This window comes from Eupeodes corollae, chromosome 1 (genome assembly GCF_945859685.1).
Source record: "Eupeodes corollae chromosome 1, idEupCoro1.1, whole genome shotgun sequence".
In the NCBI taxonomy this organism is placed as follows: Eukaryota; Metazoa; Arthropoda; class Insecta; order Diptera; family Syrphidae; genus Eupeodes; species Eupeodes corollae.
This window is the reverse complement of record NC_079147.1, coordinates 222,426,240-222,443,951: the sequence shown is the minus strand read 5'-3', so window position 1 is coordinate 222,443,951 and position 17,712 is coordinate 222,426,240. Positions and strand designations below refer to the sequence as shown.

The 17,712-nt window shown below is 36.2% G+C and overlaps 1 protein-coding gene across 3 annotated transcripts in view; it reads right to left on the bottom strand.

Moving 5' to 3' along the window:
* The window catches only part of LOC129938539 (supporter of activation of yellow protein), a 41,007-nt gene that overhangs the window by 16,247 nt on the left and 7,048 nt on the right, over nucleotides 1–17,712 (bottom strand). The window contains exons 1-2 of one of the 3 annotated variants that reach the window (XM_056046166.1): nucleotides 7,557–8,097; nucleotides 32–4,206 (exon numbers count right to left, since the gene is read on the bottom strand). In XM_056046166.1, the coding sequence (XP_055902141.1) occupies nucleotides 32–4,028 (3,997 nt within the window). In that variant the 5' untranslated portion in view covers nucleotides 4,029–4,206; nucleotides 7,557–8,097. Of the gene's footprint in view, nucleotides 1–31; nucleotides 4,207–7,326; nucleotides 7,421–7,556; nucleotides 8,098–17,712 lie in introns of those variants that run through there. The other 2 variants (XM_056046167.1, XM_056046165.1) reach the window with 2 other exon arrangements.

Sequence of the window (17,712 nt, the reverse complement as noted above, 5' to 3'; positions counted from 1 at the left end):
ACATTGACAAAAAAAAAAAAAAATTTCTTACCGCTTGATCCATCTAATGAATCCGTCCGTCTTCTGTCTTCAGTCTTTGGAGTCATGAACAACTCATCTGGAAATGCAGAACTTGGTGTGGGTGGAGGTGTCTTTTCACCAGGCGCCATCGATTCGTTTTCCCCATCCATAGATTTTTGCACTGCTTCGGCTGTTTGTAAGTCTAATAGCTGGGCCGAAATCGAGGCAGAAGAAATCGAAGAGGACGAAGATGACGTTCCGATTGTATATACATTATTGTGATTCATTGGTTGATCCTGCGAAGACTGTGATGATGACAAAGAAGACTGTTTGCTTAATTTCACAGAGGGCTGGAGTCTTTCGTTAACCGAGTTTGACTCTGAGGGCGTCTTAGACAACACTGGTGTACCACTTCGACGTGAATTTCGTAGTGGTGTTCGCTGTGATCGTTTGTCATTAAGTGAGCCTTCTTCTATTGACTCTGAACCTACGAAGTCAATAGCTAGCCGCTTCTTCAAAAGGAGAACACGCTTTGCTTTTACCGCTAAATCATCTGGAACGGCGGCATCGTTGGCGGCAGGCTGGGCAGTAGCAGTTGGTGTGACAATAGGAATTGGGGCTGGGGTGACAACAGGAGTCATTCCAGACTTCCTTGGCCTTCCACGCTTTCTTTTGTCAGGAGGCGCCACAGGCACATCAGGTACTGTACACACTATCGCCGTAGAATTTTGTTCCTCTTCGTCCATCTTCTTTGATATAGGATCCAATTCTAATGGAATTGCTAAGGGGTCAGCAGCTAGCTTCTTAGGCACAAGAACGTGATTGTTTACCGGCAAATCAATGTGATTCAACGTTGGAAGCGGGATGGTTTTCTTTTCAGCATGGCTAACTAATTTTGGCATCTTATGACCTTCAGGGGAATAAACCTCACCTTTGGGTGCATGCCTTTTGAGGTTGTTTACGCGCACTTGCAACTGGTCTTCCTTATTATTATTTATCGAGTGGTGGTGGGACTTGCCCGTATGGTTGATGATGTTATTTACAATAATGCGGTTATTTTCCTTTGTCGTTGGTTGTTGTTTGACAATCACTGGAATTGCTTTGGGGTCTAAGGTCATTGTTAATGGCTTCGTTGCTACTGCTGTCATCTTAACGCGATCGTTGAACGACGAACAGCGACTTTCTTCGGGGGAGTCCAATATCTCTATAGATTCGTATGGCGACTCTGAACAAGGTAATTTGTTTTGTTCGTGCTGTCCATTTGGTATGACTTCAAATGAACGCAAAGGGTTCGAAACCAAGACCGATGACGTAGAAAGAGCTGCTGCGTTTAAGGCTTGTTGCTTTTTTATAACTACATCCATTTGCTGAAGTCTTTCCATAAGCAAATTAACTGATCCCGTTTTGACAACATCCTTCGTCACTTCACTGAAAACGTGAACTGGGGACGAACCAGGCGAAGGTGATGACGTCAGATCAACAGTATCAAATTTCGATGACATTACTACCGGAATGCTTTGGGGAAATTTCAAGTTCGCATTATTGAACGTCTGCGGATCATGATTGAGCGTTTTATCAATTTCCATGTCTGACGAATTCTTACGCTCTACATCGATAGCATCTTCCACTGATGACGAAGAAGGCGCAGTCACTGTTGAAGTTGTAGTCGTAGTCGACGATTCATTATTATTCATTGTGGAGGAGTGATGGTTTTGCAAAATCACCTTTGGCAGTACGGACTCCACGTCATCAATATACTGATTCATCATTTCGTTTATTTTAATTTTTTTCTCCAAAACTACAGATGCTAATGATGAATTATCTTCGCTGGCTTCGTTTTCCTTTTGTTTTTCTTCGGCTACGACGACGGGAACTGCGTCGGCTGCTGCTGCTACTGCTGCTGTTGGAATTGCTTTGATTTTTAGTTTTGGAGATGATAAGTTTTTTATCGTCAATTTAGGGACGACTTTGTGTTGTTCTTCGCCACTAGCCTCTGTTAACAGATCAGCTGGCGGGAGGGGATCAGAAACAACAGTGAGTCTCATATTATCCCCACTGCTGTCCGATGCGCGTATTGTAAACTTTGGAATCTTTTCTTGCCCATCTTCAGCGGTAACCACACTACTTGTATTTGCATTTGTTTTAATTGTTAGCTTGGGGATAACTTGTTTTTCGGCAGGTGATTTTTCACTGTCATTCGTTGAGGGCGGAATTGGCTTTATTGTCAGCTTTGGAATCTTTTCGGGTTTAGGCACTTTTTCGGATTCCACTACAGAGTGGTCATCTTGACGCGATATCATTAACTTCGGTACACGATCGGCTGATTGTTCAATTACTGTGCATGTGGTGCTCGTTTCGTTCAGCGACTTAGTTAGTTTGGGAAGGGATGAGCTACTGCCAGAAGACGCCGACGAACAATTTACCTCCGGAACAGTTTTAATTGTAAAGCTGTCATTACTATTGCTAGTCGTTTTGATTGTTATCTTCGGAATTTTCTCTACCGGTTCCGATTCGTGAATTTCTAAAGACTTGGTCTTTATGGTCATCTTTGGAATCGATTGATGTTGAATTATCACGGCATGTTCCTGACTAGTTTTAATAGTCAACTTCGGTACTTTTGCCTCCTCCTCAGACTCCAATGGCTCCGCCACCGGTTTCGGAATACTTTTGATCGTAATTTTCGGAACTGTTGACAACGAACAATTAGCCGTTGATGTAGAACCAACGAAGTTACACTGCGAAGGCGATGGTGAGATATTGGACATCGTTGCCTCACTGCTGCCATCTATTGTTGTCTTAATTGTTAATTTGGGCAAAGGTGGTTGCAACTCGGTATTAGATGGCGGCGATGGTGACGAACACGACGACGTTGATGATGACGACGAAGAAAGCTCTATGTAGTGAGATTTTTCGTTATTTATACAATTGATTCCACCGCTGTCCATTTTTATCGTCAACTTTGGAACCACAGTGTGCAGCGAGGTACTTGACGAATTTGCTGAAGCGTCATTTGAATCGTTAGCCCGTATTGTTAGTTTGGGCACAATGTGTGGTTCGTTAAGGATAGAATCTCCTGCTGCAGATCCTCCGCTGTTAACAACCATCGATGACTTAATTGTCAGTTTTGGTATGGGCGAATTTCGTGCATTTTGTTCAGCATTAGCTCCCGCTTCATGAGACAATCCCGACGGATCGAAAGGTTTAATTATAGGCTTAATTGTTATCTTCGGTATAACCGCTTCATGGCGAATAAGGTTAATTTTTAGAGGTTCAACTTTACGCTCCTCCTTCTGAGATTCACTATTATACGTGAACTTCTTGCCTCCACCTCCGCCACCTCCTCCTCCTCCTCCACTATCATCTCCAACTCCACCACCTCCTTCGTCAATCTTGCTTGAATTTGTCTCACTGCCCTCATTCGTAATAGCACTGCTACCACTCGTCGAAGCAACTGCCGCCATCTCGCTGGCGGCCTTTCGTAATGCAACCATTTTTCCTTCTTCCTGCTCCTCTTCTACTACTGATTTTTCTAAATGTAAGATATTTTTATTGAAATTATTAATACTCTTATTGGAGGATGCTATTGATGGCACCGCCGATACTCTTCCGCCTGATGAAGCGGACGAAGCCGCATTGTCCTCATGGTAAGTATTAGTGCTACTGCTATTACTGCAGCTTGGTTCATCGTTTAATACTTCTATCGGAGGAAGTCTGTCATTATTCCTATGTCTCTGATCTGGCTGCTGGGTATTGTGATTTGTCGATACTATAATAAGCGAATCATTACTATTGTTACCCGTACTCGATGTCACACAGGTTCTAGCTGGCGATGATGATGTTGGACCTGTGTTATCAAGATGAATATTACTACTGCTTGTACTGCTATTGCTAGAGCTGGTTGGCGACGTAACTACTACGGCAACCGTTGTCGATGAGGGTGTCGTGTCATTTGATGTTGACGAAACTAATGGTTCCTCGTTGTCCTCTTGTGGATGTTGATGCAATGTTGAGTTATTTGTATCATTCATTTCTTTATAGTGTTAACTCTGTTTTTAAGACGTTCTTGCTTAGTTACATACACGACAGTTCAGTTGGGATAGAATAACTATCGAAAGCACTCTTCTCTAATAAAGACCTTGTCAAGTATATGCATCTGTATTCACAGGTGAGGATATAATCGGTAATATGTAAGTATAACCATCATTTCTGTAAAGAAGAACAAATTTCCATTTCTAAATAATTATAGTTTCTTTTTTAAATCAAATTAAAAAAAAACAGAAAATATATAGTTAGTTTATCTCCCCCTTTCCTTCGGCTAATTGAGTCTATGTAAACATGAAAAATATGTAATTGTGTACATTAGATTTTTTCAAGAACTCTTAAATTCAAACCCAAACATGGAAAGCCCAAATATTGCAAGTTGCATATTCTTTATCATAACAAATGTCCACAAGCTCATTTTAATTATCAATAAATATCCAAAAATTCAACAACAACTTCAATCAAGAAGGCACACATGTAAACAAGAAGTAAAAATCAAAACGAAAGAAAAAACTACATTCCTCCTATCGTCGACCAACAACCTCCTCAAAACAATATACATATCACCTAGCCAGTATCACAGTATCATCGAACATAGGTACTCTTCGTAGCTAACTACACAATTTTTGAGTCTGTGATTTTCTGCTGCTGTTTCTGGTGCTATTGTTTGTTATCAACCACACTCTTTTCCTTGTCACGGGTGTTCTACTCTCTCCTCTATCGAACGAAGCCGTTCGCTCGCACCCCGCTAAAAGTACCGGCAACGGCAACGGCAAGTAAAACTAAAAGTTCAACGACATCTAACCAAAACAAAAAGTGCTGCCGCCTGTTGGCAATCGCTATCATTATGCCTAAGAAATGTTTATTTATTCCTCTCAAAAAAGGTAGAAGAAAACGAACAGAAAATTCATCGATGCAAATGCAAAATATGAAAACCGGTCTGCTGCTCTAGTCGCTCGCTATCGAATCGAGGTCCATTATCAAAGTCAACACACGTGCTAGTTTGCTAGTACAGAACTTATGGAAAGCTTATTGTGTTAAGGCCTAACCTAATTTTAAAAGAAAAAGAAGTTACCACCCCAGGTAGAAAAGATTAAATTCCCTTTCTATTAAGATGATTAAGATGATCGACGGAGAGGTCAAGGCCAAATAGGTGTTAGGAACTAATAAATACATCTTGAGATAATGAACCCATCTATTAATAGTACAATAAATGTGCAACAGATTAAATAAAGTAAAGATATATTAACAGAAAGTGGGGCGAAATGATTCCCTCCTCTTAACTACAAAGACGAAGGCAGGCAGGCAACATATACAAATTATATGTCACTCTCACTCGCTTCGCCGCGCCGCGCCGCTCCACACCGCTCGCTGGGTCGTCTCTCTCACGCGCCCAAACTCTACTTTAGCTGGCTTGTTGGCTGGTTGGTTGGCTGTCTGGCTGGCTCTCCTGTTTCAATTTTGGAATAATTTTAATCTGCGCCTGCATTCGCACTCTGCAGCGACAATCCGTTCGACATTTGTGAATAGCTCTTTGTTGCGGAAGGTAACACACCAACAATTCAAGCTAGCAGCACAGCTAATGCTTCTGCTGATGATTGGGCTTGCGCTACTAGTCTGGTCTCTGGTATTTTGTCGTCCAAGGCAAGCAGCGAAAGGAATCCCCGTCTAGAGTGTTTTATCTACGACTATGACTACGACACCGGTCGGTCATTTGTTTGTTTGGTGGTGCGGTTTGGTGTGGCGTATAGTGCAGTGGTGCTTTCGTCATCATGGGCATAGATGACATCGATGGAAAATCTGTCTTTAGTTTATTGTGTCGCCCGTCGTAGGTTGCTATTGTTTTGTTTGGGGTAGGTAATGTTACGGCATATAAGACTTTTCTTGCATTTTAATAATCTTAGAAAATTGGTGAATATAAATAGTTTGTGTTTTATTTTTGTCTGTTTGATGTGTTTCAAAAATCTTCATCAGAGGGAATTTTCGGCGAGTTTTGTTTAAGTTAAAGATTCCAATATACTGTTGGTGATAGTTTGTAGTTTTATTATTTACAGTACAAATGTAATTTGTTGTTTTGAAAATTGTTTCGGTCTTTATGTACAATCTGACCTCAAATCTACTTATTAACATTTTTCAAGGAATGTATTAATTTTTTATTCTCATTCGGCAACTTTTTTGATTGAAAAAAGAAATAACTTTCCGACTTGATATTACAAAGGAGCAACTAGGAGATTTTTTAAGTCGGATAACGAACTGATTTTGAACTAGATCATCTTTTTCTTTTATTATTGATTGAAACAAATTTACATGGTTTCAATTTTAATAAGTTTTATTGGAATTTGAATAAAATTCTTTTCTGGGAAAGTTTAAAGTTGCAATCCCACCTAAGGCTTTAAGCCGATTTAGTTGGGGAAATAGAAATAAGTTTTCATTATCTGTTTAAAAAAATTCTTATTAGAACTTATTTGGCGCCATACCACAATAATGTGAATATTTTCAAAATAAGCCCGAAGACAAGCAAGACGTGTTTTACTCTTGAATAGGTACGTTCCTTGGAATATGTCATCTTAACAATTTTTTTAAATTAAGAGTTTCTAAAGTCCTGGCCTTAATTGTCAAAAAATATTTTGCAAAATGGACGTAGACTAACAATTAAAATTAAAACTTAATTGAGAATTCCATGTTTAGGTTTGATTCGCATCTATAAAGTCTGGTTATATACAAATTTCAGCTGTAAAAAAGCTTTTATTTGAAAATAGACAGAATTTATTGCTGTGGAAATATTTTCATAACGATTAATTATGAAGTTTTCTACTGAAAAAAGTTTAGAGTAACTATGAATCCATTAACTAAATCAATAAAGAACCTTGCAAAATTATAATGGATTTTATTTATTTGGCATTTATTTATTTTAAATACTGATCTTCGAAATTATTTACCTTCGTAAAAAACTTAAACTCCATTTATAAGACGTTTGTACCTACTTATGATTTTTTTTTTTAAACGACCTCGATAGTATCAATTTGATATTTAATACAATAATTAAAATTACAAAACAAAAAAAATACTAATACAACTCAATATAGACATTAATTGCACATTAAAAAAAAATAACCAGACTTATTGGAAAGAAGGCGGGAAGAAGGCTAATTGCATAAAAACTTATTAAAACATGAAAACTAAACCCCACAAAAACGAACAACAGATATGAATGGAAAACACTTCACTTCACTTTAGTCACTTAATGAGACTTACGGAAAATAAAAATGGTAAATTTCAACTCACCACACATCGTTTACAGATCAAAATTAAGGAAAATCTTTTCATTAAATTCGACCTGAGTAGGTATGATGATAAAAAAACCTTTTAGATATTTAATAAATTTTTACAATAAAATTTAAATCGTATGGGTAGACAAAAATGTGTGTAACTTTATGAACGAAAAATAAAATCCGAGTCATCTTTGACAACCCCGCAGCCCCTCAGCACAGCGAAAACCTAAAAGACAAACTCACCACACATTATTTCTTTACTTCATTTTACGTTATTCATTGCACCATTTAAGTGTGTTTTATATTGATAGTGCCTTGTTCGTGTGGTTGGGACAGATTGTAGCAAGTGAAATTGGCTGGGCTTCGCGCTCCCCCTTCCTAATGATATCGCAGCGCGGCGAGGAGCCCAACATACGTTTTATATTAGGTATGGAGGTATAGAATTTTTATTCAAACCAGTCGACCTCCACCGATTAATGAAAATTACACGACTTTCTTACTCGCTTACGGTATCTATTACTCGTATTCTTCTTATAACTTATCAATCTATTTTATAAGAACACTCGCGATTATGAATTAAGTTTAGTCTAAAAACGAATACGTTTCGCCGTCGTTCGACGTCGTCAAGACGTCAAGTTAAACCAGTATCGAATCGTTCTTTCATGTCTCGACTCTCACCTTTTAGCAGAAAAGAGGAATTAAAAAGAGAATAAAAGAGAGCGAGAGAGGAAGAAAGAGAGAAATCCGCATAGACTCCCGAGTCACGACTCACGAGAGTCAGCAGTTAGAGCCCAAAACATGGAAAAAAAGACACATTTTTATTTAAAATTTGAAAGTACACTTGTGTTGCAAATACACCCCTCGACTTCGAACCCATTTTGCCAACATTTACTAAAGTCGTATTGAAATTTAACTAAGAGAGCTACATGACGACATGACACACAATGCAGGCCAAAGTGTAAATAGAGAACACAATAGCATTAATATTAATAATAATACAAAAAATATAGCAAGTAAAGTCAAGTCAACTGATTAATGACGAAGAATAAAACAAAGAAAATAAAATGGTAATAAAAACTGGGCAAGCTGGCAAATAATACGTTTCTTTGACCCTATTGTGAATTATTGTTAATTTGTGACTTGAGTTTTTATAAGTCGAGTAGGTAGAGACAAAAAAAAAGTGTACAAAAGCAATTCAGAGAGATAGTGAATCAGTGAAGCTTCACCGGGAACTTTTGTAGTTATTGAGTAGACTTAAAGTCATCACATGGAAATAGTGTTAAGTTGTAATGAAATCAAATCAAATTAAGATTGACACACACAAATTACAAAGACAGTTATATATGTAATAAGAAAGCTAATAAGCTTGATCGTAAAGGGTATCGTGCACTTATGACAAAAGGGGTAGTTAATAAGTTGCGTATGAACAAGTCCTAGTGAGAATACCGGGACGAAACGCCAATATACCAATTTTTGATGAAATCTAGGCCGAATGGCTAGAATTTATCTGAACAATATGGACCCTCTGAAATGCAAATTTAAAATCATAACATGAGTAACTTAACTAAGTGCCATTTCAGGCCAAACACATTGGCAAGCAGTCTTTTTTGCAGAGTAATCCAAAATGAGACTAATGAGAACAAATTAAACCAGACTTCAACACAACAACTTGCGATAGAAGCCATAAGAAACAAGTTTCTTCTCAATATAAGTTCGAACAGTGAAGTGTTTTTCTCCCAGGTAACACACAAATATAAAACAAACAGCCGCGAAAAAGAACGCTACAGCTAACCTCACAACTAAATTGAACCAAAATGTTGGTGCCCTATACACCTGACTGAAAAAGGAAGCACATAAGAGACCGCCACCGTCGCCGGCCGTTTAGACGTACGCACAAAGCTTAAAAACGATGAAAATACAATTGTAAAAATATTATATACATATAATTTTACATACATTTGTGTAACTGGGTATACAAAATTTTGGTTAGTTTCAAATTGTATCAAATGTAATGTACTTTAAAAAGGATTAATGTAATTTTTGTGCAAAATACAGCTAACAACTTCTTAGGAGTCTGCCGTTTTTACTTAGGACCTTCCTGTGTCACAGATACTACCTCTTGCGAGGCATTCACAATTCTTTCAAGATTAATTATTGTCATACACAAAAGTGTTTCAGCTTTATTTACTTGGATTTGGCATAAGGAGTATAGGACCCCGGTTCTCTACAAACTTTAATTAGAACTACCAACATTTATTCGAAAATGGATTTTTACTTAACTTAACTGGGCTGGTTCACACAATTTTGTTTTTACAAAACTAAATTTGTCATCTGACGCAAAGCTAAGACTAATTTCAAAATATCATAAACGAATAGGTTATAAGCTTATAAGTATTTCAACTGAGAATTGACGTTTTTGAAGAAGTTACTCATATTTCACGCAAATTGCTATTTCCATAGAAAATATGTACTCATTTTTAGGTAGTTATGTTTAATTTCGTATTGGTTCGTAAAGTATACAGATTAGTCGATATATGTTTGTTAATACACTCATCGCCACTTGAATAGGGCACCTTTTACACTCTTTTTACTTTGCTCATAACTCAAAATCGGAATGATAAAATAATGGTACTTTGGACGTTATCTTTTTGCAACTTTTTTCTTATTTCTCTATGACAAATTGCAAGTTCTGGAAAAAAGCCTTATATTTTTTGTCTACTTTATGTTAACTTTCGTCTAAATTAAAGAAATATTTTTGCGCCACTTGAATATGGGATGCATTTAGTTTAATCGTTATCTTTGTCACGCGGAACTGTATTTTTCGTTGATCAAACTATTTTGTAAATTTCGATGGGTCGAGGAAAAGTGTTAAGAACAAATCAAAGCATATAAGGACGCTGGCTTATCTATTGCCAAAATACCTAAACAAATCGAGAAAAGTCGAAACGTGATATCCAAGTTCTTAGGTAATGAGCTTAAATATGGGAAAAACAAGAAAGGCTGTGAACACAGTGTGCTTAGTAATGCGGAAAGGCGACTTATATTAAGAAAAGAGTCAAATTGTCACGACTCTTTGGCAAATATCAGGGTAATGGTTTGGGGAGCTAGTTTATACTATGGCACATGCAAACTACATTTTCTGTAAACAACAATAAATGCGTTGTCTTACAATAGTTATTGAAAGAGGCCTTTCCATACTTTCAAACCCTTTTTGGACCTCTGCCCTGGATTAATCAACATGATAATGCGCCAATACAAACAGCCCGGGTAGTTAAATACAGAGCCAAAATGTGAGCTATTAAGCTGGCCGCCCTACTCACCGGACTTGAATATCATGGAAAATGTTTTGGGACTCACACGTCAAGTATACGGATCAGGAAAACTATATTCAACTATATCCGAACTAACCCAATCCATCGAATAGGCTTGGAGCTCGATTTCGCTAAATACTTCAATTACTCCAGTTACCTCCAATTAAAGTAACGTTAGTAATAAAAAGAATAGTAATACTATAAAATGCTTTTTTTTTTATTAAAGTGTCCTATTCAAATTGGATGTTAGCCACAATCATATTTTGTAATTTTGAAGAACAGAATGATAAAATGTTTCAGTACTCTGGATAGAAAAGTGCATCTTTTTGTGTTCATTGGGAAAATGTCTAAGCTCACTTATACTGATTAGCTTTAGTTTAGCGGATCTGGTGTATACTAGCTCTGACTGTTCTACACTATCTTCAAAATTTGTGGACTGGGAAAACTGTCGAAATCTGCTGATGTCATAATTCGATTCGATTTTGTTAACCAATAGTTAATTTTTTTTAATTTAAATTTTGTTTCTTAAAAATAAGTAATGGCTGAATCACAAACACGCTTCAGGTTCGACTTCACCTGACGTTTACGAGTTCAGCATTCAGAATTCAATGCATGCCATCACAATGGAGCTTCGACCTCACGGTTCGTTTGACTATCGTAAGGACTCCAAACGGAAGCTCTAGTTCAATTATCTGAACATTTGCTTTGTCTGACAGATCAACAGCTGTACAAAAATGTCAACAAACAAAATATTTGCTCTTTGGAGGGATGAAATAATAGAAATGCCATTCAAAGCAACCTCGAAGAGGCCCACCGCAACGCAGACGAAGCCGAAGTGTGTTTGTGATTCAGCCATAAGAGCTACATTTTTATGAATTAAAATATCTGGTGATTCAGTATTTATCAAATACCAAATTAAATTTGAAAAATGGTAATATAGAATTGTTATTCTAATAATTTTTCTTAAATTGTGTTTTAAATATTCTTTTTAACATCTGACGGATGACGTTTTAGCTTGAACAACTTGATCTGCTAGTTTTCAGGAGCCTGTACTGCACTACACTACTCTACACTGGCTATTTTGAACAAACAACAAATGTCTCTTCGATAAAAAATATAAAAATTGTACAAAAAAATGGAATATTTCTCACATATTCTCGACGAACCTTGGATCCAAAAAGGACGACTTTGCTTTCATCGCTCAACAGAACATTCCAAGGTCCATTCTCTTTGCCACATGCCTTTTCGTCAAGAATGGTACCTTGCGTGGACTTCGGTCTGGTAACTTTGCTTCTAAAAGACGTCTTCGTATTGTGACAGCGCTAATAGGCAGTCGAAGACCATTTCTTATTTCCCTAGAGCTTATGCAATGGTTCTGTTTTGCTAACTGAACAATTCTTCTGTCAGTTCTTTCAGTAGTCTTCTTTTTTGGGGCTGGCTTTTCTGGTTTATTTTGCCATTTTAATGCGTTACTGACTATTTTTGCTGAACAGCCTAGGATGTTTTAAATATTTTGGTAGGTTTTTCCCTCTAAACGCAGTTTTCTAATAAGTCTTAACATTTCTTCGGTGCAGTGTTTTTACCATCCCATTGTTTTTTTTTGAGCTAATATTTATTAATTTTGTATGTCCTAGTACGTTACAAATGCTTAAAAACTTTAAATAATAAAATGTTCATTTAACGAAAAATAAAAAAAATGAATTTTTAACACTTTTTTAACTATAAAATCAAAGGCACTGCTATTTTTATGAACACTCTATATTCAGAGAGTTTGAAATAATGTGGGTTCACCGGGAAAAGTAGAGTATAACTTCAGGCCCAAAAGTCTAATATGAAAATGAAAGACCGTTAGATAGATATCTAATATCTTTTAAATCAAAGGCCCTGCTTCTTACTTGGTATTATTGTATACGTTTATTTATGAAGCAGTAATAATAATAATAATTTTGAAGAAGAATAGCCTAATAATGCCTAAAGTTTACAATTTGCACTAAACACTCATTCGCTTTTTTTTTTCAACAATTACTCGTAGATTTTCTAAACATTTACTGTAACATTCCTAAAGAAAACCAAATCTTCAAAATGAAAATCAGCAAAAAATATTGAAAATATTTGTTTCTTTTGTATTGCACTCGATTTTCACTCACCCCGAACTGTCAGCTGTCACATTGTTATATTATTTTCCATTGGCAACACTGTAATGTACTATAGGAAACCCTTTACCTCTACATTTAGTTAAAAAATAAAAAAAAAAACCATCGCATTTATTACAATTTTGAAATACATAAATATTATTGTTCCTTTTAAATATATGGATAGCAATTATTAAGTTTTTATGAAGGTATTAAAAAGCACAATTCCAGCCCACTACATTCTGCTGTCTTCAGAGCAGTTAAAATAACAGAGGAGAGAGAAATAAACAAAATTCGCTATCGTAAAAATACCAACAGGCAATCCGTCGATCGTCTCTTGTTGTTTTTCGTTTAGATATATTTTTGTTGATTTAACAAACAAATCTTAATTCTGATATTGGTTGCAGCTTGGTTTCGAGTTTTTAGTGCAACGAAAACCCCAACTACAACAACAAAATCGCACTAACACCAACCATTGCTTCGAGCACACAAGGCTACCCGTCCCAAAACAGACGAAATAAAACTGCTCCCCTATACCCTCTTGCCACATCGTAACCCCTAACCGTTCTTGTCGTTGTCGGATGTGTATACTCTATAGAAATCCGACAACTCACCACACCGTGTGATAAATATGAAGTTCGTTGTTTCTGGTTTCTGTTAAACAGTGTTCGTGAGTAGATTTCAGTGAGAAGAGAGAGAGAAAAAAAAAACAAGCACCAAACGGGGGCCAAGACCAATGTACGACGAGTATGAGGTGGGAAATAATTTCTGATCTCTAAAAATAATCACATGTTAATATGGATGGAAATCGAAATTTGACTAAAGTTGTGAACCTTTTTCCTGATGAACTTCCATTTCAAACATTAGATGCATTCATTCTCTGGCCGTCTTTCACCAAGGCAACAGATGAAAAATATTTGTAAGAGTTTGTACATTTTGTTTGTTTGAGGCATGCAATTTTGACATGAATGTTCGTTCGTCTTGTAGTTGGTGAATTGAGTATACCTCCTACCAAAGCTGTATTGTGAGAGAGATCGAGTTCATGTGCGCGAGAGTTGAGAATGTAAAAAAAAAAGTATCTGTAGGCAGTGAGAAAGAAAAAAACGAAATCTTAATTAATATAACATTTTTAAACTGTTAAACATTTTCTTCGAACGAGATCCCAAATTATTCTTTAACATTTCCTTTATATTATGTTCGTACGTGTACAAACTTTGTACATACGCAATTACATCATATACATAATGTAAAACAATATGTAACCAAAAACAGGTAGCTTGTTGGAATGCTCTTACCACTTGTAATCATGTTGCGCGCATTTTTTGTATATAAGGCAACTACCATTTGGAAAGAATTTGGGGCCACATTGGGGAGCATAAAAAAGCCATCATGACAATGACGAAAAAGGTAAATTCTCTTTGTGTTTGAAGGAAGATATTGAAGAATTTATTTCTTATGAGTGAAAACAAGGGGTGGTAGGTTCACCGTGTTAAGTGCATTAGTATTTTCAAGAGTACCTTACCTACATAACTTAAGAAAGTAAGTTTTGAACTATATGGCAGGACGATTGAAGAAACCGGGGGTCTATTAGCTTTGTCCAGGATAATTTTTAATGTAGGTTAAATTAATTTTGATTGATTTGTTAATGTGAGAAAGCTTTTATTATGGAAAGGATACTCGTTTTTTAATACATGTGATTGACCGTTAAGTTAATTGAAAAACTTAAGATTTTGTTATACAGGAACTTTTTAACGATTATGTCTCAAAATATACAGTTACTCTCAAAATTGAGCACACACTTGAAGATCAAAGCAAGAAGAACTGTTGATTAATATTTTGAAGGGCTTCCTTTAGCCATTATCACAGTCTGCAATCGCTGCGGCATGGATTCGACAAGCTTTAATGTAAAAGACGGTGACGGTTGGGCTTCAGTTCTTAAGCCTTTGCTTGATTTTTTCCCACAAATGCTGTTTCTGACTTTATGAAGCAATCACTCCTTCACAACAAACGATGTATTTTTGAATTTAAGTCCACAATGTATCCATTTAGGTACTTATATTGATACCTAGGACAGGGGACCATTCGAAGCAAGGAACTCGAAGGAATATTTACTCAAAAAAAGTTGCAGTTTAAAATACATTTGTATTCTTATTTCAGCAGGCAAATATGTATAACGTATACCAAATTAAATCAATAAATACATTAAAAATATAAACACAAACCTTTATACATGAATGCATACAATTGAGTTACCATTAAAAAACAACCTTCCCCAAAACCCAACCCGTATTTTATGCTCACAGACAACAATAACGACAGCAAAAGAAAACATATTTCTCTCTCAATAAGGGTAGTTATTTATGTTCTGTTTATTTTTTTTCTGTTCAGAAGAGTCTCTGCTGTTGTATATAAGTTAAAACAAGAAACACAACGGAAACCACCACCAGCACCAATTCCATCATCAACCATATCGAGGCGAGGTAGCGCGTATTTGAGCACCATCTGTGGTACGGAACAGTTCTTTTTTTTTCATATACAAGAAACGTCTGTTTGATAGATTTGTAAGTAGGTATGAGTCGCAGGTAGTTAAAATTTGTTTCTATAAATATCCAAAACTTCTGGAAAGTTTAAACAAAAATGCAATTCGCTTTGCAATTTTGTTTAATTTAACCCTGGCTAAATTGACCGACTTGCTATTTGGTCTAATGAATAGATCAACATTTAAACAAGGGAAAGTCATTTTTTAATTGTCACTAGGATTCACAAAGAAAAACTTAAATATGGATAACTGAAGTTCAACTGTTCAGTTTTAGAAATGATAATGACTTAAGACCGAAAGAATGTCGCTTAAGCAGGACTTCTAAAAACGGAAACAAGTACAAATGTATTTTAAGAAAACAACTTATTACAAATGTAAGTAGTAGACGGGGCGTAATGGTTAGTGCGTAGGGCTACCATGCTAGAGGTATTGGGTTTAATCCCCGCCTGTGTCGCCTAAGGTTTTTTGACGGATACTGCCTCTTGCTAGAAATTTTAAGACAAGAGTTATTCTTGTCATTAAAAAGGCTGTCTGGGATTCGGCATACAAATTGTAGCTCCGTTCCATCACTGATATGACTAGAATATACAAAAATGGTTGATATTTGTAAGTCACTAGGTCCTAGTTCTCTTAAGACTTTTGCGCCACATAGTTGATTCATTCATTCATTAAATTACAAACACAGAATTAAGAGTTGCTAGGAATTTATATGTATGTATAATGAAGTATCATACATTTTTAAGAATTAATTTCAAATACCCTTTATTTGGGTAGCTACACCCATTAAGTCAATTTTCAAAATACGTTAAATAAGTAGGGTAGGTGTAGCACTACCCGGCCAGTTAGTAGTAGCAACTTTTACAAGTATTTTCAAATATTAAGTTTTCGAAATGTCGTCGTATTTATCAAATCTAAATATTTAATTTATTCCAGAACTTCACAGATTCGTCAGGAGACAAATATGTAAGAAGAGGTTAGATTATGTTAGGTTAACGTGGTTGCGGATTAAAAATCCACACACTTAGGCCAAGAGAGAGGCCCATTGTGATACCACATGAATCTAGAGCATTACTTCTTACTAGTCGAACCATTTTGAGCTTTTTATAAAGCGAAGAAGATATTTGATATCCTTTTTAGCTAGTTCACTAGGATTATCAAAAGAGTAGTCCCCCAGATAAAATTTGCGTCTGAGTGAAAGAGCAGGGCAAGTGCAGAGGAGATGAGAGATTGTTTCCTCTTCTTCTTCGTCCATACAGCTCCTACAGAAGTCATTTGAGGCTACACCATGTCGTATTGCGTGTCTGCCTATAAGAAAAATTCTTGGAGTTTTATGTTAGTAAAGATCCATGTTTTAAGTTAATGACGTCTGAAAAATAAGGTCTTATTTTTGCGTACAAAGAATGCAGTTGAATGTCAATGAAGTCACTTATGTTGATCTAACCCGCCTATTGACAAATTCCCCAAGACATGTTTGCTGAAATAAGACTTTTGTATTCGGAATTAAAACTGCAGGTATTTTATACATGAAATTATTCCCACATAGAAAAGATTGGGAGTTGTAAGACAATGGCTGAAACTAAAATCAAGATTGTTTATTTTTATTCATTAAGTTAGGTTAGGTTAGGTTAAAGTGGCTGCGGATTAAGAATCCACACACTTAAGTCTTAGATTCATGTGATACCACATAAATCTAGAGAATTACTTAATAGTCGAACCATCCTTCGCAAAAGCTGTTTCTCTTAGCAGAAGTTTACATGTAGCTATCGGTATACCTACCATCTCCCTTTCAGGTGAAATAGGCATGACGGTTCCATTTTTAGCGAGTTCATCGGCTCTACAATTTCCTGTGATGTCTCTGTGGCCCGGCACCCAACAGAGGTGAATGTTAAATTGCTGCGCCATCTCCATAAGAGACGATCGACAATCGAGGTCCATTATCTGACTGTCAGAGAAGATGCGCATATCAGAAGTTAATATCTCGTTTTCTCTTAGCCAGGAGAGAACATCTTTGATCGCTAAAACTTCCGCTTGAAAGACGCTACAATGATTAGGGAGGCGGAATGACATGCTTAGATTAAGCTTTTCTGAGTACACACCACTACCAACTCCCTCATTTGTCTTGGATCTATCTGTATAAAAATGAATACTTTTGTTATCCAGGAGGGAGAGGATTGTGAAAGCTTTTGTATTAATGCTAACGAGGATGATTTTTTTAAATTTTATAATATTTTAATAAAAGATTATATGATACCTTAATATTTATAAAAGTAAAGAAAATTTAAAATCAACTAAACATAAAATGAAAAACTAATTTGTGCTCATACATTTTATTTAAAAACTATGCGAATATTGTGATGTAGTTTATGTTCAATATCCAGCCAGTAATTTTTCTAATAGTTTCAACAATAAATCGGTTT